The following is a 26735-nucleotide window of genomic DNA, read 5'->3' on the forward strand; positions in this document are numbered from 1 at the left end:
TTAATGTTAAGTGTGTGTGGCCTTTCGGACCGAAGGAAAGAACCTTTCCTCATTCAACTCCCTCAGTTTAAGGATGTTGGTTTAATTGCCCATCTACTCTTCATGGATAGTCCCAAATATTACCCATACCTGATGGTCAAAATGTATTTTAATGTATTTTAAATGTCAGACTTCTGAACTCATAAACACATTTCACATCAAATATGTTGATTATTTTATTATTCTCTTTTTACCTTACCAATGCCCATTTTTATATTATCCTTGTAATATTATTGCTGAGATGACCCATTGTCTTGTTAAACACATCTCATTGTAACGTTGACCCTGTGTTAACCTACATATGACAAATAATACTGAATTGATTGAATGGAATTGAATCTTTTACGTCTCACCGCGTAACCAGATTTTCCCAACTTTCTCATCAAACTGACAGTGTTAATCATGACCTTTAGTTTAGAGACACAGCGTGGAAACAGGCCCTTCGGCCCACCAAGTCCATGCCAACCAGCGATCAACAGCACACTAGTTCCACCCTACACACTAGGGACAATTTACAGAAGCCAATTAACCTACAAAACCGCATGTCTTTGGAGGGTGGGAGGAAACCCCACGCGGTCACGGGGAGAACACGCAAACTCCACACAGTGAGAACCTGTACCACGACCATGGTCAGGACCAAATCTGGGTCTCTGGCGCAGTGAAGTTGCAACTCCACCACTGTGCAGACCTTTAACATAATGAGTATCTGAAACTGAATGACAGCAGAACACTAACTCCCATTTGGCCTTTACTACCCAGATTCCCATTTCCAGGTTTGTGTATGCCTAGATCTTTGTCTCCATAGAATGAATGGAAACCGCTTGTAGGGATGAGGGTGAATGAGTACCTGTATTTATGACTACATTTTAACGAACCTCCGTTCACCTGCTCAGGACAAAGCCATCATCCTTTGGACTACGTGTAGGAAGGAACTGCAGATGGTGGTTTAAACCGAAGATAGACACAAAGAGGGGGAGTAACTCAGCGGGACAGGCCACAGTAATGGGGAAAACATCGCCTATTCCTTTTCTCCACTGATGCTGTCTGACCCGCTGAGTTACTTCAGCCCCTGGGATTCTCGCAGGTTGGCGGTGACTGAAGTAGGACGGTTCTCACCACAGTCACCGAAAGGATCAAGGTTCGCATTTCATTTTCGCAGCATGGACGCGCTTACTCTTGCTTAAAGACACAAAGTGCTGGAGTAACTCAGAGGATCGGGCAGCAGCTCCGTGAGGACATGGATAGGAGGTGACGTTTCAGGTTTGGACCATCACCTCATGCAGATTTTCTGTTGTTAAGTTAAACTGTTCCTGAGATAGTCTCCAGGTTACTAGCATCTCACTCATGTCAGCAATGGTCTATAGGGACCCTCTAATGCAATGGGAATGGCCCCATTTACCATTCTTCAAATCCCTCCCCTGTGGCAACGTTCTACCATTGTGGTTTAGAGCTCTGGGCGAACACAATTCATACGTTCGTAAGTGATAGGAGCAGAAATAGGTCATTCGGCCCATCAAGTCTACTCTGCCATTCAATCATGGCTGTTCTCACTTTCCCTCTCAACCCCATCCTTCTCCCCATAACCCCTGACACCTGTCTCCACCTGTCCATCAATCTCCGCCTTAAAAATATCCATTGATTTGGGCTTCTGTGGCAATGAATTCCACAGATTCACCACCCTCTCACTAAAGAAATTCCTCCTCATCTCCTTGCTAAAGGACCTCATGTCCTTTAATTATGGGGCTATGCCCCCTGGTCCTAGATTCTCCCACTGGTAGAAACATCCTGTCCACTTCCACTCTGTCCAGGCCTTTCACTGTTCACTTTTAACGAGGTCCCCTCCTCATCCTTCTAAGCTCCAGCAAGTACAGGCCCAGTGCCGTCAAACTCTCAACATGTTATCCCAACCATTTTCGGGATCATTCTTGTGAACCTCCTCTGGGCCCTCTCTTACTCCAGCATATCCCTCCTCAGATATGGGGCCTAAAACTGCTCACAATACCCCAAATGCTGATTCATTCACCAAACAAGACTCCTAAAGAAAGGCTCGAGGAACTAGGCAGGTCAGGCAGTATCTGTGGATCAACAATGTTTCTGGTCTGGACTCTTTAGTTTAGTCTAGTTTAGTTGAGAGATAATGCGAGGGAACAGGCCCTTCGGCCCACCGAGTCCGGACCGACCAGCGATCCCCGCACACCAACACTATCCTACACACACTAGAGACAATTTACATTCATACCAAAACTGCAGGTGTTTTGAGTGTGGGAGGAAACCGAAGTTCACGGAGAAAACCCACGCAGGTCACGGGGAGAACGTACAAACTCCGCACAGACAGCGCCCGTAGTCAGGCTCGAACCCGGGTCTCTGGCGCCGCAAGCGCTGAAAGGCAGCAACTCTACCGCTGTGCCACCGTGACCGCCCTTCTTCAGACTGACGGGCGCACTCCCTGAAATCTGTTAACGCCATGGACATTTTTATTTCATTTTTAACTTAAATGGTTAGGCTTTACAAAGCAACAATGGTTTGCACTGACATGATGTCTTTTGGAACAACATCCTGAGATTCCTCAACACAAAATTTGGCACCAAATGGAAATGTGATTATTTACACTTATTTACAGAAATATGTATCAAATGAAACATATGGAGTAGGAACAAAGATTGTTAGGCATCACTTCACGCAGAGTAAGTTCCTCATCTCAGCTTGCTTACCTACTGACTATCATGATCCATTTTCTATCTGCCCACCTCCCTTATCTCCACGCATTGAACAGTGTGAAAGTCCACCGCAAAAACCTAGTTTAGTTTAGAGAAACAGCGCGGAAACAGGCCCTTCGGCCCACTGAGTCCGCACCGACCAGCGATCCCCACACATTAACACTATCCTACACGCACTAGCATCAATTTTACATTTATACCAGGCCAGTTAACCCACAGACCTGTACGTCTTTGGATTGTGGAAGGAAACCCACGTGGTCACGGAGAGAAGGTACAAACTCCGTACAGACAGCACCTGTAGTCAGGATCGAACCCGGGTCTCTGGCGCTGTAAGTGCTGTAAGGCAGCATCTCTACCGCTACACCACCGTTGACTTGGTGAGTGAACATCTGAGATATACCTGGTAGAAACACGGACGCTGGTGTACATAAAAGGGGCAAAAAGTGCTGGAGCAACTAAGTGGGTCAGGCAGCATCTCTGGAGAACAGCTAGAAACAAGGAACTGCAGATGCTGGTTTCCCAATGAAAGACACAAAATGCTGGAGTAACTCAGCAGGTCAGGTAGTATCGCTGATGAATATGGATAGGCGACTTATCAGGTCAGGAACCTTTCTTTGGACTGGGGAATGGATAGAGTGAATGCACAGAGTCTTACCCAGGTTTGGGGTAATCTAGAACCAGTAGTCATAGGTTTCAGGTGAGAGGGCCAAGGTTTAATAGGAACGTGAGGGGGGCAACCTCTTCACTCAGAGGGAATGAGCTGCCAGAGGAGTTAGATGCAACAACAACATTGGAAAGACACTTGGACAGGTACATGGTTAGGATAGGTGTAGATGCATATGGCCCAAATGCAAGCAAATGGGACTAGCATAGATGTGGTATCTTGGTCAGCAGAGAAGACTTGGGCTGAAGGGTCTATTTATCTATGAGTACACGACTCAGGAGGAGAGGATGAATTTCTTATCAAAAAGCTTTGTCCTCCTTCCAAAATATGCATGAAAAAAATCAGAGCAGCAAAAATAGGGCCTGACATTTTGGTCACCAAATATTAAAAATACCCAAAGACGTGGCCTCCATAGCCGTCTGTGGCAGCGATTTCCACTGATTCACTACCCTTTGACTAAAGGAATTCCTCCTCATCTCCTTTCTAAAGGTACGTCTACTTATTGTGGTCCTAGACGCTCCACTAGTGGTAATATCCTCTCCACATCCACTCTATCCAGGCCTTGCACGATCCAATGGCTCAAACTCTTTGGTTCTCTGTCCAACCCCGTCATCTTTCCCTTGGCCATCCTACTCCAGCTACTCCAGCCGCAACCAAAGAAGGCGTAGAGCTTTAATTTCGTTTAGTTTAGGGATACAGCGTGGAAACAGGCCCTTCGGCCCACCGTGTCCACGCCGACCAGCGATCCCCGCACACTTACACTATCCAACACCCACTCGGGACAATATTAACATTTACATCAAGCCAATTAACCTACAAACCTGTACGTCTTTGGAGTCTGGGAGGAAACCAAATGTGGCTAAAGGGATCAGGGGGTATGGAGAGAAGGCAGGTACAGGATGCTGAGTTGGATGATCAGCCATGATCAAATTGAATGGCGGTGCAGGCTCGAAGGTTCGAATGGCCTCTACTCCTGCACCTATTTTCTATGTTTCTATCTCGGTCAAAACCCACTCAGGTCACGGGGAGAAAGTTCAGACTCCGTACAGACAGCGCCCGTAGTCGGGATCGAACCCGGGTCTCCGGCGCTGCGTTCGCTGTAAGGCAGCAACTCTACCGCTGCGCCACCGTGACCGTCCTGAAATGAATAATGTTTTAATTATTTTTCTCAAATAATGAAGCAAAACGGGGCAGAACCAGAGGGTCCGACTTCAACAGGCGGGTCCTGGGAGTTTGTATCTGTGAGTGTCGCGGACAGGGAGTTGCTCACATGAACATAGACACAAAATGCTGGAGTAACTCAACGGGTCAGGCAACATCTCTGGGGAGAAGGCACAGGTGATGTTTCAAGTCGAGACCCTTCTTCAGACATGAACTAAGGTGAACAGATTGGAACTGGAATTCGCGTCTGTGAAAATGACACCTCAGCATTGGGAACTTGGTAGGAAGTTTCTAATTTTAGCTGATGCTAACATCAGCTGTAAAGTTCAGTATAAAAACCCTCCACGACTCCATAAATTGTCGCTTCTGTGCTAAAGAAATCTAATCCTGACTGCCAAATGCTTGATTCATCTTGGCAATCAAGTAATAAATCCCATAGATGTGCCGTGTTAAGCCAGGTTCAGAGCAAGGTCGCAGTATGAAGATTAAGGTACAGTACGAGTCTTGCTATTTTTATTGCTTCATAAGTTTGGGGATGTCAGATGTGCCTTCATTAAATAGTCACCTAAACTCTTCTTGTTGACTCAGCGGTATGGATATCAGCTTCTCCAACTTCAAGTAACCCTTGCATTCCCTCTCTCTCCATCCCTCCCCCATCTTAGTTGTCCGATTGTCCCCTTGATTACATTGGTATCTTTGTGTGCCTCCTCTGTCACCTTCCCCTGGCCAACAATGATCTATTCTGCATTTTCCTTGAGCCTCGTCCCCTTTGATGTCTCGTTTTCACACCTTACATTCCTTATCTCTGTGTCTCCCTCTCCCCTGACTCTCGGTCTGAAGTAGGGCCTCGGCCCGAAACGTCGCCCATTCCTTCCCTCCAGAGATGCTGCCTGTCCCGCTGAGTTACTCCAGCATTTTGTACCTATCTTCGGTGTAAACCAGCATCTGCAGTTCCTTCCTAAAACAGCCGTAACTAAGATGGGCAAAATAAAAATCAATGGAGGACATGAGTTGCTGCAGGAGGAGAGGTGTTATTAACTTGCGAAAATGTAGCTGAGTGGAGGAAGTATTAAGGATTGTTAACACGAGGATGTGGGGTTTGGTTTAGTATAGAAATACAGCACGGAACCAGGCCCTTCGGCCCACCAAGTCCGTGCTGACCAATGATCCACGTGCACCTGCACTATCCCACACACACACTAGAGACAATTTACAATTATACCAGCCAATTAACCTACAAACCTGAATCTTTAGAGCGTGGGAGGAAACCGGAGCACCCAGAGAAAACCCACATAAGAAGCATGTACAAACTCCGTATGGACAGCACCCGTAGTCGGGATCGAACCTGGGTCTCTGGCGCTGTAGGGCAGCAACTCTACCGCTGCGCCACCGTGCCAGTCTGAGGGCAACAACTAAAATGGCTTAAGGAAGGAGACGAGTCCCCATAGTGGTTGAAAATTATAGTTAGGGGCCAGGGATTTTGCTATTTTGAAAACAATTGCCAATGACTAAGAATGTCTGAAGTTTTACACAAAGCCTGCTGTTAAGTGGTTCAAAAATCAATGATATCTCTTTAAGGGGAAGTCTGCTCATCTGATGGGTCACGCTAATCTCAAAGCGCACGCTGCAAAATTATCTGTGGAAGATCGATGAACCTCGCTTTCACCAGCTGAGGGAAACAAATTCAACAAATGCCATTCTTGGGCGAGACCCAAATGTTTTCGTTTTAAGTTTAGTTTAGTTCAGAGATACAGCCCCGGAAACAGGCCCTTCGGCCCACCGGGTCCAACGCCGCCCAGCGATCCCCGTTACACTGGCACTATCCTACACACACTGGGGACAATTTTACCGAAGCCAATTAAACTACAAACCCGTACGTCTTTGGAGTGCGGGAGGAAAGCGGAGCGCCCGGATAGAAAGACACAAAATTGCTGGAGTAACTCAGCGGGATGGGCAGCATCTCTGGAGAGGAGGAATGGGTGACGTTTCCTTCTTCAGACCGAGGAGAAAACCCACACAGTCACGGGGAGAAGGTACAAATGTTCTGCTTTACTGATTGTGGGGAAGGTAGCTCTGGGCTGATCAACAATGCCCCGTCAACAATAGCAAGGACTAAAAAATACATTTCCTTCATTAATTGTCCTCCCTAAAGCTCGACCTGATAAATTATGCCTGTAAGGAATAATCTATTGGGGTGTACCATACTTAAGCAGTTCTATGCGAGCCGGTGACCTGGGAACTTGAGCTGCTCTTATTAAAAATCGCTCCAAATTGGCTCAAATTTCTCTCGGCTGAAACCTTTGTTTTTTTTTTTGAAGAAGCATCTAATCTATAACAAGAGATGGCGGCCGGAGGTGGGGGATTCAGTGAACAGAGAGACTTGACTCCTTGCGTCATCTTCAGTTGCAATATCCCAGCATAGGTTCACTGTCAGAAACAGCATAAGGATAACAATCCTTATAAAAGGATGTGGAGCAGTGGCCTGGTGGTGTATGGAATAAAAGGCCATAGCTTACAATTGGACATTGATTGGCTAGGTGCTAGCTGGCAACATCTACACAGAGTGTTACAAATCGCCCCAAATTGGTGTTACTTGCAATCTAAAGTGGAGGGGTGGGGGAAAAAGTGGTATATCATACTCGTGAGGGTGTGATTATTGAGCAATTAAATGTGGTTACGTTTTTCCAAAGCCCAATCTTGTCCATAAATGCATCTCCTTCATTCTCTCGTGTCTTTCACGTGGTGTCTCGTGTCTCTGGCCGCTTTCGCTGTCTGGCCTTTCCAATTTTGTGTTTGTTCCATGTGTGCAACCGTGGGTAGTTAAATCAAATGCATTTACTGCCTTGGTAGCAACGGTGTCCATTTGCTCCGCCCTCATCTCTCTCTCTCTCTCTCTCTCTCTCTCTCTCTCTCTCTCTCTCTCGGTCTCCGTTCTCACATGCGCGCCAGGGCGTAGGCGGGGTTGACCGGGGACGTGGCCTCTGAGCTGTCATTGCCCTCCGTCTCCTCTTTGTCCTTTTTCACGGTGTACTGGCCGATGAACGAGCCGTCCTCGCCGAAGCGCGAGTTATCGTCGCCGTCGCCGTAGATGACGATGCTGTCGTCGCTCTCCTCCTGCTTCACCGTCCCGTCCACCGAGGACTGGCTGCCCTGCGGCTTCTTGCTGTCCTCGTTGTCGCTGGAAGAGTTAACCAAAGGGTTGGCGTGGAGGCAGAGCCAACGTCAACGATAATTAAAACCAACGTGCAAACGGTTGTTCGCGGTATCTCGGCGCACGTGACAACGAAGGAAACTGAGCCAAACTGCTCGTCCCTCCCTGAACGCATGGGCCCTTCACGGCACAAAGGCACACCATTCATCCCACTCTGTCTATGCCATCTCCCAATACAACAATCACATCAGCCACAGGTGGGCCTGAGCTACAGGGAGAGGTTGAGCAGGCTTGGACTCTATTCCTTGAAGCTTCATGGATAAAGGGTTGATCTTATTCAGGTGTACAAAATCATGAGAGGAATAGATCGGGTAATGTTTGAGCAGGCTGGGACTCTACTCCTTGGAGCGCAGGTGGACGATGGGATATTTTTTTGGAGGTGTAGAAAATCATGAGAGATCGGGTAAACGCACAGAGTCTCTTGCCCAGAGTAGGGGAATCGAGAACCAGAAGACGTTGGTTTAAAGGATTGGATAGACTCGGCGTGTACTCGCTAGAATTTAGAAGATTGAGGGGGGATCTTATAGAAACATACAAAATTCTTAAGGGGTTGGACAGGCTAGATGCAAGAAGATTGTTCCTGATGTTGGGGAAGTCCAGAACAAGGGGTCACAGCTTAAGGATAAGGGGGAAATCCTTTAAAACCGAGATGAGAAGAACTTTTTTCACACAGAGAGTGGTGAATCTCTGGAACTCTCTGCCACAGAGGGTAGTTGAGGCCAGTTCATTGGCTATGTTTAAGAGGGAGTTAGATGTGGCTCTTGTGGCTAAGGGGATCAGGGGGTATGGAGAGAAGGCAGGTATGGGATACTGAGTTGGATGATCAGCCATGATCATATTGAATGGCAGTGCAGGCTCGAAGGGCCGAATGGCCTACTCCTGCACCTAATTTCTATGTTTCTATGTTAAGATTGTTCCTGATGTTGGGGAAGTCCAGAACAAGGGGTTACAGTTTAAGGATAAAGGGGAAATCTTTTAGGACCAAGATGAGAAAAACATTTTTCACACAGAGAGTGGTGAATCTCTGGAATTCTCTGCCACAGAAGGTACTTGAGGCCAGTTTATTGGCTATATTTAAGAGGGAGTTAGATGTGGCCCTTGTGGCCAAAGGGATCAGGGGGTATGGAGAGAAGGCAGGTACAGGATACTGAGTTGGATTATCAGCCATGATCATATTGAATGGCGGTGCAGGCTCAAAGGGCTGAATGGCCTACTCCTGCACCTATGTTTCTATGTTTCTAAAGTGAGGGGCAAAGATTTTATAGGACATTTTTACACAAAGGGCAGTGGGTGTATGGAACGGGCTGCCGGAGGAGGTAGTTGAGGCTGGTGCTATCTCAACGTTTAGATAGGTACATGGATAGGACAGGTTTAGAGAGATATGGGCCAATGCAGGCAGGTGGGACTGGTGTCGATGGGACATGTTGGTTGGTGTGGGCAAGTCAGGCTGTCGGGACTGTTTCTATGGTGTCTGGCTTAAGTCCTCCCTCCACCACCTCCAGTTTAAATTCCATTTGGAATATTTGGGAGATCTCAGCCAAGAAACCAAGAAGAAGACTAGAATAATTCTTTATTTTTGCCCTGTTGCTCCTGTAACTTACTCTCTCCCTCTCTCTCTGTGCCGATGCTTTATGAAGGATTCTGTTTCCACCCATCATACAATCACTGAGTTCTGGATCGTAAGTGTTCCCAGCATGAACATATTTTCTTCAATATCCCCTGAAACGTTACAGCTTTAGCTTAGCTTAGAGCTACAGCGTGGAAGCAGGTCCCTCAGCCCACCCTGGCTCGTCCACTAGTCCCATCCCGACACGCTGGGGACAATTTACAGAAGCCAATTAACCTACAAACCTGCACGTCTTTGGAGTGTAGGAGGAAACCGGGGCACTCGGAGAAAACCCACGTGGTCACAGGGAGAACGTGCAAACTCCGTACAGACAGCACCCGATTCTGACTACGGATGCAGTCCGTACGGAGCTTGTACATGACCTGCGTGGGCTTACTCCAGTTTCCTCCCAAAGGCGTGCAGGTTTTGTAGGTTCATTGGCTTGGTATAAATGTAACATTGTCCCTGGCGTGTGTGGGATAGTGTTAGTGTGCGGGGATCGCTGGTCGGTGCGGACTCGGTGGGCCGAAGGGCCTGTTTCCGTTTTGCATCTCTGAATTAAACTAAACGAAACTATACTAAACTATAGGTGGACAAAAATGCTGGAGAAACTCAGCGGGTGCAGCAGCATCTATGGAACGAAGGAAATAGGCAACGTTTCGTCCCGAAACGTTGCCTATTTCCTTCGCTCCATAGATGCTGCCGCACCCGCTGAGTTTCTCCAGCATTTTTGTCTACCGTCGATTTTCCAGCATCTGCAGTTCCTTCTTGAATATACTCAACTAAACTCCAGGGCAATCCTGAACTACTATCTATTTCAGCTTCCCCTCGGCTAACAAGCGGAAGAAAAGGAACGTGGCCTTTCCTGGCAGATCAAAGCTTGGATGTTTACTTTGATCCAAATTGCAGCCCCAATACTGCAATAAATTGACCACGGCACTTTGTGAGGCTGATCATTTGCAGGCTAGATACGATTCCCAATCTGACATCAACAATCTCAAAAGCACTTCAGGGACAAAGCATGTTTCCTTACCTTTCCAAAGACCTGCATTTGCCATTCGTGGAATGAAAGCGAAACAGAACAGCGGTGGAGACAAGGAGAAGACAGGCAGAACAGAAAGATTGGTTAGAACTTTGATATTTAAACCCATGGATATATTTTCCCCATTTAAAGTCATGTTCAGAAATGATAGGGGGCAGAATTGGGCCATTCGGCCCCTTCAAGTCTACTCCGCCATTCAATCATGGCTGATCTATCTCTCCCTCCTAGCCCTATTCTCCTGCCTTCTACCCGTAACTCCTGACGCCTGTACTAATCAGGGACCTGTCTATTTCTTCCTTAAAAATATCTGTGGACTTGGCCTCCACAGCCTTCTGTGGCAATGAATTCCACAAATGCACTACCCCACCCCATCACCACCACCTTAGATCTGAAGAGTATCTCAGAGTTTGTAAAAAAAAATCTAACTAATCCTTGCTCACGGCAAAAGATCCTCTTAAATTCAAATAGGTGGAGAGCCATTAAGTTATTCCCAATATTAATTGCATATTAATGGAAAATTTACCAGTGTAAAGAGTTTAAGCCCATTTTGAAAGTAGTTCGTCAAAACAATTGTTTCAATTGCATTAATTGGAAGATTTAAGCCGCAGAAGGCTGTGGAGGCCAAGTCAATGGATATTTTTAAGGCAGAGATAGATAGATTCTTGATTAGTATGGGTGTCAGGGGTTATGGGGAGAAAGCAGGAGAATGGGGTTGGGAGGAACAGATGGATCAGCCGTGACAGAATGGCGGAGTAGAATTGATAGGCCGAATGGCCTAATTCTGCTCCATCACTTATGAATTTTTCCCCCCATTTTTTAATATAATCCCAATGAATATAATCCCAATTTTATTCTAATTTCATGGAGGTTGAATGTTCAAGAAGGAAAATATGGGGGAAATTGAGCGGGAAATAAGATTAGTAACTAAAAATCATCTTTAGGGTCGATTAAAGATGTCTCATTAAACCAAAAACACTGGCCGCTCTGAACAGCTTGGTCGGGTTCAGATGCCTTTGGTTGGCAAGGTGAGTGTTCTTTCACTTGTTAGAAAGCCCTCAGTTTAAAAATCACGTAAACCTTCCTTCCCTCCCCCAAGTTGGCATTTACACTCCTAGCGGCACGGTGGTGCAGCGGTAGAGTTGCCGCCTCACAGCCCCAGAGACCCTGGTTCAATCCTGACCATGGGTGCTGTTTGTACGGAGTTTGTACGTTCTCCCCGTGACCTGAGTGGGTTTTCTCCGGGAGTTCTGGTTTACCCCCACACTCCAAAGACGTACAGATTTTGTAGGTAAATTGGCTTGGTATAATTGTAAATTGTCCCTAGTAGGTGTAGTGAGTGTTAGTGTGCGGGGATTTCGGGTCAGCGCAGACTCGGTGGGCCGAAGGGTCTGTTTCCGCACTATATCTCTCGACTAAACTGAGAAGAGATTCACTCAGCAATATTCTATAATTGCTGAGAGAATATTTACTACCCAGTGGCTGAGAAGATAAAATATACACCTTCATATTTCTCTCACTGGCCTACAGTTTTATTCCACAAAAATCTTTATTCGGCCACAAAGATGTAGAAAAAAAGAGCAGTGTTTTACGGCATTTTATGCCAGGCACTCTTTCTAAATATTTTAAGTAATTCTCCTCACATCCACGATTTTTTCCCACATCAGCAAAGTAATGAATGAAAGTGGAAAATAAATCACACATCTGTTTTCTCTTTGGCCTTTTCGAGTTCCTTTGACCGTCTTTCAATAATGTTGCGGTAGACTTTCGAGATACAACGCGGACACAGGCCCTTCGGCCCATCGAGTCCGTGTTGACCCAGTACGCTGGCCTGCACACTAAGGGAAAATGTACAATTTTACCAAAGCCAATTAACCTACAAACCTGTACATCTTTGGAGTGTGGGAGGAAACTGGAGCTCCCTGGGAAAAACCCTATGCTGCCACGGGGCGAACGTACAAACTCCGTACAGACAGCACCCGTAGTCAGGATCGAACCTGGGGCTCTGGGGCTGTGAGGCAGCGACTCTACCACTGCGCCACCGAGCCACTCCTCTGTCCAAACTGAAACCCCCCCTCCCTCCAAAATTCCAAACCAATCTCGCCATCTCAACTCGTTGTTTTCAATGCAAGACATGCTCTCAAGCGGGTAATGGATATGCACCATGCATATGGCACATACTAACAATGAGCTGAATGCTTTAGAACGATCAGTGACTAAACTGATGGAGGCCATAGAAATATGTGGGGCACAACCTCATAAACATTTCAAGGAGGCGCCCAAAACCTAGGGATTAGATCACCATCATCATTAACTTCTATCCAAATCACAATTTATATTGGCTGAGATCAGTTTAGTCTGCGATCTTAACAGCGAAAACTGCACATGCGTATTTTACTTTGAGGTAATGCTGTGTCCTTAGGTTGTTCCCTGAAATCTGGCATCGAGTGGAAGATAATGTGGATAGCAATCAATTAGCAAATTACTTCACATACGAGACGCTGGCCTGGAGTCGGAGTTTTGCCTGGGGTATTTCTTTTAAAAATATTTACGTTCTATTTCAAATTAACTCGTTCAATGCGTTTCAGCCAGGCCGTGAACTACCACACGACATCAAAGGCGGGAGCATTGTGGAATAAATCGCTTGGCTAATCAAAGACACACACACCCCTGCATTTTGCATCCCCATTTTTGTTCTGTCCCGGCTGTCTTATCCCAAAGAAAAATGTTACTGTTTACATGCAAGGTGGACAAAAATGCTGGAGAAACTCAGCGGGTGAGGCAGCATCTATGGAGTGAAGGAATAGGTGACGTTTCGGGTCGAGACCCGAAACGTCACCTATTCCTTCGCTCCATAGATGCTGCCTCACCCGCTGAGTTTCTCCAGCATTTTTGTCTACCTTCGATTTGTCCAGCATCTGCAGTTCTTTCTTAAACTGTTTACATGCAAACGTGTTCTCATACACCAGCTCGGACACGGGTTGGCACGCAACAAAAGCTTTTCATTGTACCTCGGTACACGTGACAATAAACTAAACTAAACTGCGAATAAGACGGAAATTGACCCTGTGTTTTCAATCAGCTCGAGACCCAGTTGCATCAACGTTGAATTAAAAATGCAGATTAAAGGGGCACTTTGGATTGGTGTTGGTTGGTCAACTTATTGCAATATTCCTCCATCTACACCTCAAGGCCACCAGCAAAATCAAGGACAAGTCTCACCCCGGCCACTCCCTCTTCTCCCCTCTCCCATCAGGCAAGAGGTACAGAAGTGTGAAAACGCACAAACCTCCAGATTCAGGGAGAGTTTCTTCCCGGCTGTTATCAGGCAACTGAACCATCCTACCAACAACTAGAGAGTGGTCTTGATCTATCATCTACCTCGTTGAAGACCCTCAGACTATCTTTAATCGGACTCTGACTTGCACTCAACGTTATTCCCTTTACCCTGTATCTGTACACTGTAGACGGCCTGATTGTGATCTTGTGATCATGTATAGACCTTTCACTGACTGGACAGCACTGGATTGCTCACTGTCCTTCAGTACACATGACAATAAATAAACTATCAGTTCCACCCCAGGATAGTTTCGTTTGGAGATACAGCACAGAAACAGCCCCTTCGGCCCACCGAGTCCACGTTGACCAGCAATCCCCGCACACTAACATTATGCTACACACACTAGGGACAATTTACAATTGTACCAAGCCAATTTACCTACAAACCTGTACGTCTTTGGAGTGTGGGAGCAAACTGAAGATCTTGGAGAAAAACGACGCAGGTCACGGGGAGAACGTACAAACTCCGTACAGACAGCTCCCTTAGCCGGGATCGAACCTGGGTCTCTGGCGCTGTGAGGCAGCAACTCTACCGCTGCGCCACCGTGCCGTCCCGACCGCTTTTCCGAATCCCTCTCACATTTCTCACTCAAGACAAAGAAAATCCCTTCGATCCCACGGGGGAGAGAGTTGGAATAGTCAACGCTCTCCTGGTTTACGGCATGAAAGTAATTTATAATCAATCTCCATCCACATATGTGTCGTGAGTGAGTGAACATCGTCTCATTGGACCTCATGAGCAGGGAAGGATAAACTGGTTTGTATAATTCTGAAGATCACAGTAATACCTTTTGTCCAGCCCGGGTCTAGGGTGCGGTGAATAAAGAAACATAAAGGCATTGGTGAGTGTTAGCACATGCACAGAGACACTTCTACAGCAGAACAACTTTGGGCCAGGGCGTACTACTAATGTCACAGGAGAATGAATGGAGTGTGGAGATGAATGAGAGAGGCAATCTCACCGCGCCTTCTTCTGTACATGTGGGCGGGCATTTAAAACAAACTTCCTCCCTCAAGCCAATTATAATGTCCCAGTGATTCCCAACCACTTGCATTTCTGTTTACAGTTTAGTGGAGCAGGCCGTTCGGCACACCCAGCGATCACCCGTACACTAGTTCCTTCCTGCACGCTCCGGACAATTTACAAACGCCAATTAACCTATAAACCCCTGGACGTGTTTGGGGTGTGGGAGGAAACCGGAGCACCCGGAGAAAACCCCAGGCGGGGTTCACGGGAAGAACGTGCAAACTGCGCCCGTGGTCAGGATCGAACCCGGGTCCCTGGCGCCGTGAGGCAGCAACTCTGACACTGTGCCACCCTCAATGGCAGCTTGTTGGATGGTACCAGGTGTAACCAGGAGCAAACTCTGTGCAGATGGACCCCACAGTCAGGATCGAACCCCAGGTCCCTGGCGCTGTGAGGCAGCAGCTACCTCATGCCACCGTGCTGTAAATCAGAAGGTAAATGAGGCCAGTAGTTGAGGAAGGTACACAAAAATGCTGGAGAAACTCAGCGGGTGCAGCAGCATCTATGGAGCGAAGGAAATAGGAAACATTGCCCATTTCTTTTGCTCCATAGATGCTGCTGCACCCGCTGAGTTTCTCCAGCATTTTTGTGTACCTTCGATTGTCCAGCATCTGCAGTTCCTTCTTAAACACAGTAGTTAAGGCACATTGGTCCTCAATGAGACCAGATTTAGTTGTAGCTTGAAGTTGAGTTCATTTATCCCTGTCGGGACATTATCGAGGCAAGCCTAAACTTGATCACAAATGACCCTGGTTTAGGAGGAGGTTGCAGGGTTAGTTGTGGGCCTGTTTCGCAGGCTCAGTTGGAACCAGAGTATCAACACTCTCCCCAGAGTCTACTGGACCTTCCACGCTCATTCACCGCACTCCACTCTCAAGGGCAGCGGCTGGTTACGGGCCACATTGGACAAGAGCGCTCCTCAACTTAATCCCAACGAGGGTTGATACTTGGGCTTGCCTGGACAGAACTCAGGGTTACCTATACAATGGCACTGATATTGGACAAACATCAAGCAGGAGGAATCCATGGGGGAGGTGTCACACTTTTATGCCTGATCCCAATATTATGTAGGGTCAAATGGTTCAAGGAAGAGTCTAATCAGTGTGACAAGTGTTTACATGGAAATTGCTTTGTCATCATTTATTTCACTCTCAGTGTTCTGGGGGCGTTTCGCTCTGCGAGAATGTTAAACGATGCAATCTGCCTTCAACAGTAAACCAGTCCAAGGCGACTCAACGGGTAAAGAACTGTTCTCATAAACATCAGGGATTGAATGGAATGGAAAATGGAACAAAATTCAAGAGGGAATCGCACAGATGAGTATTTATTCCCAGGTAGACAAAAATGCTGGAGAAACTCAGCGGGTGCAGCAGCATCTATGGAGTGAAGGAAATAGGCAACGTTTCGGGACTTTGTTACAGAGAAAGGTTGAACAAGTTAGGGCTTTATTCTTTGGAGCGCAGAAGGTTAAGGGGGGACTTGATAGAGGTTTTTAAAATGGTGAGAGGGATAGACAGAGTTGACGTGGAAAAGTTTTTCCCACTGAGAGTAGGGAAGATTCAAACAAGGGGACATGACTTGAGAATTAAGGGACTGAAGTTTAGGGGTAACATGAGGGGGAACTTCTTTACTCAGAGAGTGGTAGCTGTGTGGAATGAGCTTCCAGTGAAGGTGGTGGAGGCAGGTTCATTTTTATCATTTAAAAATAAATTGGATAGTTATATGGATGGGAAGGGAATGGAGGGTTATGGTCTGAGCGCAGGTATATGGGACTAGGGGAGATTATGTGTTCGGCACGGACTAGAAGGGTCGAGATGGCCTGTTTCCATGCTGTAATATGGTTATATGGTTATATGAAACGTTGCCTATTTCCTTCGCTCCATAGATGCTGCTGCACCCGCTGGGTTTCTCCAGCATTTTTGTGTACCTTCGATTTTCCAGCATCTGCAGTTCCTTCTTAAACACAAAGTATTTATTCCCAGTCCTGGTCAATATTAACTTGAAACCAACACGTGCCGTTTGGTCTGAAGTTCCAATTTCTCCATGGTTCCCCAGTTGCTCCTGACGGGACAAGGTTCAGGACTGGCTGAACATTGGGCCAGGGAGCCTGGTTACGTGCGTGACTGACGTGGGGGATGATGCAGGCTCGGGTTTTAGGATTCCCTCAGTCAGCACACTCAAGATGGCATCGAAGGTGAACCATGAACGATGGATGTGGAGAACAAAGAAGCATGGCGCGAAATAATACGAGGGGGTGACGCAGGTCTGATGGGCTGAATGGCCTCTTCCCGTGCTGTACCCCAACTCACTATTCCATTGATCAAGCGGCAGGAATGGTATGACTCAGACTAAGCAACCCTTACTGGCTGATGCCCACCTGTGCGGGGCCATTAAACCATGCGTTGGAAATCTTTGAAGAGTGTACCGAATGTTTGAAACACCTGGATAGCAATCGATGCTGTCAGCGTTTTACATTGCCGCGCTAATTGATATGATGCGAAGGAAATTTAGTTTAATTTAGAGATACAGAGCGGAAACAGGCCCTTCGACCCACTGAGTCCGCGCCGACCAGCGATCTCCCCGCATACCAGCACTGTCCCACACTCTAGGGACAATTTACAATTCCAATTAACCTACAAACCTGTACGTCTTTGGAGCGTGGGAGGAAACCCACACGGTCACGGGGAGAACGTACAAACTTCGTACAGTAGAACCTTGTAGCATTCATCGTGATTCCAACAATCCAGTGTTTGAGAAAGAACTGCAGATACTGGAAAAATCGAAGGTAGACAAAAATGCTGGAGAAATTCAGCGGGTGAGGCTGCATCTACGGAGCGAAGGAAATAGGCGACGCTTCAGGTTGGGTCTGAAGAAGGGTCTCGACCCGAAACTTCACATTCCTTCGCTCCACAGATGCTGTCTCACCCGCTGAGTTTCTCCAGCATTTTTGTCTACTAACAATCCAGTTATGTGCTTTTGTTAAGTGAATGGACTTTGTTTCCATAAAGCTTTGATCCAGAGTGTATTTGAGTTGTGAAGGACAATCTTGATCACCGACAGACGTTTGGGGCTTGTGTGTGGTTTGGAGAATATCTCAAAGATGCTGATCTATGGAGATCATGTCGCTCTGACTTAGTTTCGAGATACGGGTCTTTAGACCACCGAGTCCACAATGACCATCGATCGCTTGTTCACACTAGTTCTATGTTATCTCACTTATGCATCCGATCCCTACACACTGGGGACAATCTATACACTGGGGCCGATTAATCTCTAAACCCGCATGTCTTTGGGACGTGGGGGGGGGAATTGGAGCACCCGGACGAAGCTGACATGGCAAGAACGTGCAAACTCCACACGATTAGCATGGATCGAACCCGGGTCTCTGGCGCTGGGAGGCAGCAGCTCCACCAGCTGCGTCACTGTGCCACCCTTTCTTAATGCAATCTTTATTGCTGTTCCAACTGCATTCTATATTGCGGGGGGAGTTGCACCAGTTCCCACTTGGACATCCACTCCCCAGACACTATGGGGGGAGGGGGGCAGTTTGCAGGGGGCCAATGAATCTCCAAACTAGCACGTCCTTGGGATGTGGGATGAAACCAGAGCACCCGGAGGAAACGCATGCGGTCAAAGGGAGAACGTGCAAACTCCACACAGACAGCACCTGAGGTCAGGATTGAACTTGAACTTGGGTCTCTGGCGCTGTGAGGCAGTAGCTTTACCGCTGCGCCACCGCGCCGCCCTCATTTAGGATTTATTCATCCAAGAATAAATCCACCAGTGTTGACCGAAGGAATGGTCTTCTCTTTGCAGGCAGGGCAGACAGATCTCATATGTATAAGAGTTGGTGTGCGAGTGCGTCTGCAATATGGTGCCGAACACATTGTCTCTAAAGAACTTTAAGCTTTGTGATTTGCGTGGGATAGTGGGCAGCACGATAGTGGGAGCAGCGGTGAAGTTGCTGCCTCACAGCGCTGGAGACCCGGGTTCGATCCTGACTACGGGTGCTGTCCGTGCACAGTTTGTACGTTCTCCCCGTGACCTGCATGGGGTTTTTTTTCCAGGATCACCAGTTTCCTCCCAACACTCCAAAAATGTACAGGTTTGCAGGTTAATTGGCTTGGTATAATTGTAAATTGTTCCTAGTGTGTGTAGGGTAGTGTTCGTGTGCGGGGATCACTGGTCGGTGTGGACTCGGTGGGCCTGTTTCCTCACTGTATCTCTAAACTAAACTAAACTAGTGGGCCACATCTGGTGGGACAATGGTCAGGTTGCTCTTCAAGTCAACCGTACTACAAAATCCATTATAGTAGACGGGACATTTAAACTTTTTTTCCTGATAAGATCTATAACCTTGTAAGGAGGTAGATACAAGATGCTGGGGTAACCCGTGCTAACTCAGGCAGCATCTCTGAAGAGAAGGAATGGGTAACGTTTCGGGTCGAGACCCTTCTTCAGACTCACTCCAGCATTTTGTGTCTCCCCTCGGTGTAGACCAGCATCTGCAGTTCTTTCCTTTGTAACAAGGATCGCTGACGTTGACCAAGGTTACAGGTCGGTTTCTGCACAATGGCCTGCCTTTGACCGGATGGGCATTGCCAAAGTTAGTCCCTAGTGAATGAATTGATAGCTGAAAGATGGCACTGGAGAATTGCCCCCTGAATCGTTACATTGTTAGGCCATCCTTTCAGAAAGTATAGAAGTTGGGAGGTCTTTCCCTAAAGTGGCGTCCCAGGTAGATAGGGTGGTCAAAAAGGCTTACAGCCTTAATCAGCCAGAGTATTGAGCATAGACGTTGGGTGGTCATGTTGCAGTTGTACAAGATGTTGGTGAGGCTGCATCTGGAGTATTGGGTTCAGTTCTGGGCACCATGTTCTGGGCAAGATGTTGGCATGCTGGAAATTGGTGCAGAGTAGGTGTACGAGGATGTTGCCAGGGCTCGAGGGTCTGAACTATAGGGAGAGGTTGAGCAGACAGTGACTGTATTCCTTGGAGCACAGGAGGACAAGGGGATATTCATATAGAGGTGTATAAAATCATGAGAGGAATAGATCAGGTAGATGCACAGAGTCTCTTTGCCCAGAGTAGGGGCATCGAGGACCAGAGGACATATGTTTAAGTTGAATGGGAAAAGATTTAATAGGAACCTGAGGCGTAAAGGGCCGGTCCCACGAGCATGCGACTGCATGCGGCAAGCGCACCCAAACCAGAAGCGGAGGCCGCGCGGAGGTCGAGTGAGTGACATGAAGTTCGAGCGAAGTCCGCGGGAAGTTCGCGCGTGACGTACGGCGTCGAGGCATTGTGGCGGCTGCGAGCCAGCAGGCCGTTGCCACGCGGAATTTTTGAACACGGTCAGTTTTTCGGAGCCCCGCGCGATGTCGGGACCAGCTCCGCAATACTCCATACGGCTCCGGCGATCAAAGTGGGACCAGCCCCGCGAGGCCGTACAGCTCAATCGACCACGTTAGGTCGCGCTTGCCGCATGGAGTCGCATGCTCGTGGGACAGGCCCTTAACCTTTTCATACAGAGGGTGGTGGGTGTATGGAACGAGCCACTGGAGGAGGTAGTTGAGGCAGGGACTATCCCAACGTTTAAGAAACAGTTAGACAGGTACATGGATAGGATGGGCTTGGAGGGATATGGGTGTAGATGGAACATGTTGGCTAGTGCGGGCAAGTTGGGCTGGAGGGCCTGTTTCCACGCTGTATGACCCTAAGACTCCATTAGTGAGGAAGTGCAACTATGCGCGGGGGATTGCATGCAATGTGCAATCACTGACACAATCAACAACAGGCAACCTGGCAGATCCATGGTAAGGTTCAGGAGGACTGGAGTGGGTTGTAGGAGAGGGCAGGGAAGGTGGAGGTCAGTGCATCTCTCTCAGTTCTCATTGAAAGCATGTCAGTAAGTTAATACCTACAAGTATCCATTGTCATCCTGTGAAGGCCGGTTCTCTTCCGTCGTCTTAACTGGACAGAACAAAGAGCTGGTGTTAAAACACATGAAAGGCAATGCAGTAAAAGACTTGAAGATGGACACAAAGTGCTGGAGTAACTCAGCGGGTCGGGCAGAATCACCAGAGGAAAAGGACGGGTGATGTTTCGGGTCGGGTCCTCTGAAGAAGGTTCCCAACCCAAAACGTCACCCACCCTTTTTCCTCCAGATTTACTGCCTGACCCGCTGTTCGATCTTGTCTACAGTTGCTGTCTGTACGGAGTTTGCATGTTCTCCCTGTGACTGTGTGGATTTTTACTAGTTGCTCTGCTTATAGATTTATAGGTTACTTGGATTTGGTAAAATTAGAAAATTATCCCTAGAGTAGAAACATGGAAAATAGGTGCAGGAGGAGGCCATTCGGCCCTTCGAGCCAGCACCACCATTCATTGTGATCATGGCTGATCATCCCCTATCAATAACCCGTGCCTGCCTTCTCCCTGTATCCCTTGACTCCATTAGCCCCTAGAGCTCTATCTAACTCTCTCTTAAATCCATCCAGTGACTTGGCCTCCACTGCCCTCTGTGGCAGGGAATTCCATAAATTTACAACTCTCTGGGTGAAAAAGTTTTTTCTCACCTCAGTCTTAAATGGCCTCCCCTTTATTCTAATACTGGGGCCCCTGGTTCTGGACTCACCCAACATTGGGAACATTTTTCCTGCATCTAGCTTGTCCAGTCCTTTTATAATTTTATATGTTTCTATAAGATCCCCCTCATCCTTCTAAACTCGCAGTGTGTAGGAGACTTCTGGTGTACAGGGACTCGGTGGGCCGAAGGGCCTGTTTCCACACTAGTTTAGTCTAGTTTAGAGATACAGAGCGGAAACAGGCCCTTCAGCCCACCGAGGCCATGCCGACCAACGATCCCTGCACACTTACATTATCCTACATGCACTAGGGATAATTAATACACTTGCTGTACACCAAGCCAATTAACCTAAAAAACCTGGACGTCTTTGGAGTGTGGGAGGAAACCAAACATCTCGGAGAAAACCCAAGCAGTCACGGAGAGAACGTGCAAACTCCGTACAGCCAGCACCCGTGGTCAGGATCGAACCTGCGCCGTAAGGCAGCAAATCTACCGCCACGTCTCCTGTATCACTAAAGTCTAAAGACGAACACCTTTATTTTGTTCCTTGGCAAGAAAAATTGGAAAATCCACTTCACAAATGGCCCTGGTCCATAACCCAGGCCCAGGCCTTGTGAAGTGGCTCCAATCAGTCTCTCACCTTCAACCTTCAACAGATTTATTTATTTTTGAAGATACAAGTCCTGACCTGATGGTTCTATAGGCTTCCATTTGGAATACTGAGAGAAAAATGGACAAGAGTTTCAATGCTGGATCTCAATCCAGTGGCCCAAGTCTCAACGGGCAGGATGTGCCAACCTCACCCTTCCATGGAAGGACCATGTTAGTCGGGTAAGGTGACAAAGCCTTTTGAGTTAATCACATGGCATGGTTCATATTCAGAGGTTCATTATTCCAGGAGCTGAATTAGGCCATTCAGCCCATCAAGTCTACTCCGCCATTTAATCATGGCTGATCTATCTTTCCCTCGCAACCCCATTCTCCTGCCTTCTGCCACCCTTCAAGGATCTGCCAATCTCCACCTTTCGAAAGGAGATGAGGAAGAATTTCTTTAGTCAGAGGGTGGTGAATCTGTGGAAATCATTGCCACAGACGGCTGCGGAGGCCAAGACAGTGGATATTTTTAAGTTGGAGATTGACAGATTCTTGATTAGTGCGGGTGCCAGGGGTTTATGGGGAGAAGGCAGGAAAATGGGGTTGAGAGAGAAAGATAGATCAGCCATGATTGATTGGCGGAGTAGACTTGGTGGGCCGAATGGCCTAATTCTGCTTCTATCATGTATGGACTTATGTATCGTAGTCAGGAGGCAGGAGAACGGGGTTAGGAGGGAGAGATAGATCAGCCATGATTGAATGGCGGAAGAGACTTGATGGGCCGAATGGACTAATTCTGCTGCTAGAACGTATGGACGTGAACCAGGCACTGTGGTTGGCACCCAATGGGGACTCTGGGCCAGGGGGCTGGGAAGATAGAGGGGGGGGGGGGTGGGGGGGGGGGGGGGGGGGGGGGGGGGGGGGGGGGTGCTCTCTCTTACCTGGGTACTTGCCTCCTTTACTCCTCTTGATGAAGCACACGATCAAGAGGATGAGTACCAGCAGAGCCACCGCACACATCAGGCCGATGAACCAGCCCTGAGTGGCGATGTCCGCATGACTGTTGGTGAAAGCTGGAACAGAAAATACCACGCCGTTATGTGGGTCGAACGACCAAGCTGAAGATACAACAGTGGATCAACACCAAAGATAGACCTGAAGTGCCAGGGTAACTCAATGGGTCAGGCAGCATCTCCAGTGACGTTTCGGGTCGGGATCCTTCTTCAGAGGAGCAGGGCCTCTACTTGCTGGCGTTTAGAAGGATGAGGGAACACCTAATTGAAGCTCACCAAATAGTGAAAGGACTGGATTGAGTGGATGTGGAGAGGATGGTTCAACTAGTGGGAGAGTCTAGGACTAGAGGTCATAGCCTCAGAATACAAGGATGTTCCTTTAGGAAGGAGGTGAAGAGGAATTTCTTTAGTCAGGGGGTAGTGAATCTGTGGAATTCATTGCCACAGAAGGCTGTGGAGGCCAAGTCAATGAGCATTTTTAAGGCAGAGAGAGATAGATTCTTGATTAGTGCGGGTGTCAGGGGTTATGGGGTGAAGACAGGAGAATGGGGTTGAGAAGGAGAGATAGATCAGCCATGATTGAATGGCGGAGTTGGTTTGATGGGCCGAATGGCCTGATCTGCTCCTATCACTTGTGAACTTCAGACCCGACCCGAAACGCAGCCCATCCTTTTTCTCCAGAGATGTTGCCTGTCCCGTTCAGTTACTCCAGCACTTTGTGTCTATCTTTGGTGTAAACCAGCATCTGCAGTTCCTTCCAGCACACAGTGGATCCACAGCTCTGGATTGACCTGAAGAAACAAGAAGGGCCAAGACTTAATTAGCAGACTCTGCTGACATCTTGAATTGAGTTTGAAAATGCTGTCAGCAAAGCACCTGGAAGAATCGTCCCTCCTCCACCTGTTTCTTCTGCATTCTGTTTCTCCGTTAGATCATTTTATTTTTTTTCACATGCATTTTGCATTCTTACCACAGGCAACCTGTTACCTGTTTGATCAGCCGGTGCCTCATTCAATGGTTTCTTCCTTGTGCAGAGCTAATCCTAGCTTCCTTCATATTATCTCCACCTCTGCATGGCAAGGAGCGTTTATGGTGGTACATCTTGGGCATAATCTCCATGTGGTTACAGTCCAAGCCAGCAGATGGTCTTTCCACCTCCTTAACCTGTCCTATGCCTTAAATCCCAGTGGAAATCTCCTTAAAAGAACGTAGAACCGAACGGCACACGAGCAAGCCCTTCAACCCCCAATGCCCGATGCCAAGACCGACTCTTTTCTTCCTGCACAGAATCATTACCCCTCCATTACCTGCCCAGCAATATTCCTATCCAAAAGTCTCTTAAATGCCACTGTGTGAAAAAACGCACACCTCCAGATTCAGGGACAGATTCTTCCCAGCTGTTATCAGGTAACTGAACCATCCCACCAACAACTAGAGAGTGGCCTTGACCTACCATTTACTTCACCGGAGATCCTTGGACTATCTTTAATCGGACTTTATGAGGGTAATATGAGGGGGAACTTCTTTACTCAGAGAGTGGTAGCGGTGTGGAATGAGCTTCCAGTGGAAGTGGTGGAGGCAGGTTCATTGGTATCATTTAAAAATAAATTGGATAGGCATATGGATGAGAAGGGAATGGAGGGTTATGGTATGAGTGCAGGCAGGTGGGACTAAGGGGAAAAAAAGTTGTTCGGCACGGACTTGTAGGGCCGAGATGGCCTGTTTCCGTGCTGTAATTGTTATATGGTTATATGGTTATATGGTTTACTGAACTTTTAGCTTGCAGTGTAGACGGGTTGATTGTAATCATGTATAGAGTCATAGTCATTAGTTTTACAACATGGAAACAGGCCCTTCGGCCCAAGTTGTCCACAGTGGCCAACATGTCCCATGTACACTACTCCCACCTGCTGCGTTTGGCTCATATCCAAACCAGTCTGAAGAAGGGTCTCAACTCGGAACGTCACCCATTCCTTCTCTCCAGAGATGCTGCCTGGCCCGCTGAGTTACTCCAGCATTCTGTGTCTACATGGCTACAAATGCCCATCTGTGGCAGTAGATGGTGGTAGTGTACACATTGTCTTCAGCAGTCTACGGCGATGCACGCAGCCACCACTAGAGGGAGCAGCCTCATGAAAACGCAACTGGAAACACAATAGAGACATAGAAACATAGAAAATAGGTGCAGGAGTAGGCCATTCGGCCCTTCGAGCCAGCACCACCATTCAATATGATCATGGCTGATCGTCCCCTATCAATAACCCGTGCCAGCCTTCTCCCCATATCCCTTGATTCCTTAAGCCCTAAGAGCTAAATCTAACTCTCTCTTGAAGCAATGGAAGCATTTGTAATGTTTTTGGGAAGAGGAACAGAATTGGCATTTCAGGTTGACTAGCAGACGCAGAGAGAAAGGGAAAGGACAAAGAATATCCGGCCTTGCCTGTTCATGTCCCAACAGGCCAGTTCTCCATTGTCAGAGTGAGGCCTAACACATATTGGACGAACATCATCTCATATTTCGCTTGGGCAGCTTACAACCCAGAGGTACGAATATTGATTTCTCTAACCTCATGTAACCCTTGCTTTGCCTCTCTCCCTGTCTCTCCCCCATTCTAGTTCTCCAACTAGTTCTAATGTCTTTCTCATTAAATATTACCGATTGTTTGCCTCGTTGTCACCTCCCCCTCAGCTAACAATGATCCATTCTACATTTCCTTCAACATTGTCCGCTTTGATCTGTCATTTTTACATCTTACCCTTCCATATCTCTAGATCCCCTCTCCCCTCACTCTCAGTCTAAAGAAAGGTCTCGATCCGAAACGTCACCCATTCCTTCGCTTCATAGATGCTGCCTGGCCCGCTGAGTTACTTCAGCATTTTGTGTCTGTCTTTGGTTCTGCTGTTAGCTCAGCCACCAATAACATGACCTGTGTATCTCCCTCCATTGATGCTGCCTGACCAGCTGAGTACTTTCACCATTCTCTTTTATCTCTGAATTCCTGGCAAGTGATGGGCCAAATGTTTCTAAACGTTTCTTAAACAAAAGTCTACAAAAAGACTACAAAAAGTGGTAAACACTGCCCAGTCCATCATCGTCTCTGACCTCCCTTCCAGCGAGGGGATCTATCGCAGTCGCTGCCTCAAAAAGGCTGGCAACATCATCAAGGACCCACACCATCCGGGCCATATACTCATCTCCCCACTACCTTCAGGTGGAAAGTACAGGAGCCTGAAGACTGCAACAACCAGGTTCAGGAACAGTTTCTTCCCCACAGCCATCAGGCTATTAAACTCGGCTCGGACAAAACTCTGAATATTATTTATTTGCACTTTATCAGTTTAATTATTTATGTGTGTAATGGTATATGCAATGGTGGATGGACACACTGATCTGTTCTGTGTTCATGCGTACTATGTTCTGTTGTGCTAAAGCAAAGCAAGAATTTCATTGTCCTATCTGGGACACATGACAATAAACTCTCTTGAACTGTATCCCACCTATCACCTATCAAGATGGCGCCCAACGCAGGCAAGTCTTTGTGAACAAGCCACAAGTAAATCTGCAATCATGCGTTACAATCACTCCACTCTTTTACAGCTCCACTCCGACAGTTATCATGTACACTATGATTGGCTCAATTGTAATCATGTACCGTTTTTCCGCTGACTGGTTAGCACGCTACAAAAACTCGGCACATGTGACAAAATACTAAGCTAAACAAAGAAATATAGGTCG

The 26735-nt window shown here is 47.4% G+C and overlaps 1 protein-coding gene across 10 annotated transcripts in view; it reads right to left on the reverse strand.

Moving 5' to 3' along the window:
- Nucleotides 1-248: 248 nt before the first annotated feature.
- Nucleotides 249-26735, reverse strand: part of nfasca (neurofascin homolog (chicken) a) — a 170863-nt gene continuing 144376 nt past the window's right edge. For 9 of the 10 annotated variants that reach the window (XM_055654885.1, XM_055654886.1, XM_055654887.1 and 6 more), the window contains 3 exons: nt 22928-23059; nt 20728-20776; nt 249-7759 (listed from right to left, as the gene is read on the reverse strand). In XM_055654885.1, coding sequence (XP_055510860.1) covers nt 7516-7759; nt 20728-20776; nt 22928-23059 — 425 coding nt within the window. In that variant the 3' untranslated portion in view covers nt 249-7515. Of the gene's footprint in view, nt 7760-13321; nt 14583-20727; nt 20777-22927; nt 23060-26735 lie in introns of those variants that run through there. The other variant, XM_055654890.1, reaches the window with a different exon arrangement.

The sequence above is a fragment of the Leucoraja erinacea genome, chromosome 24 (assembly GCF_028641065.1).
Source record: "Leucoraja erinacea ecotype New England chromosome 24, Leri_hhj_1, whole genome shotgun sequence".
NCBI classification, from domain to species: domain Eukaryota; kingdom Metazoa; phylum Chordata; class Chondrichthyes; order Rajiformes; family Rajidae; genus Leucoraja; species Leucoraja erinaceus.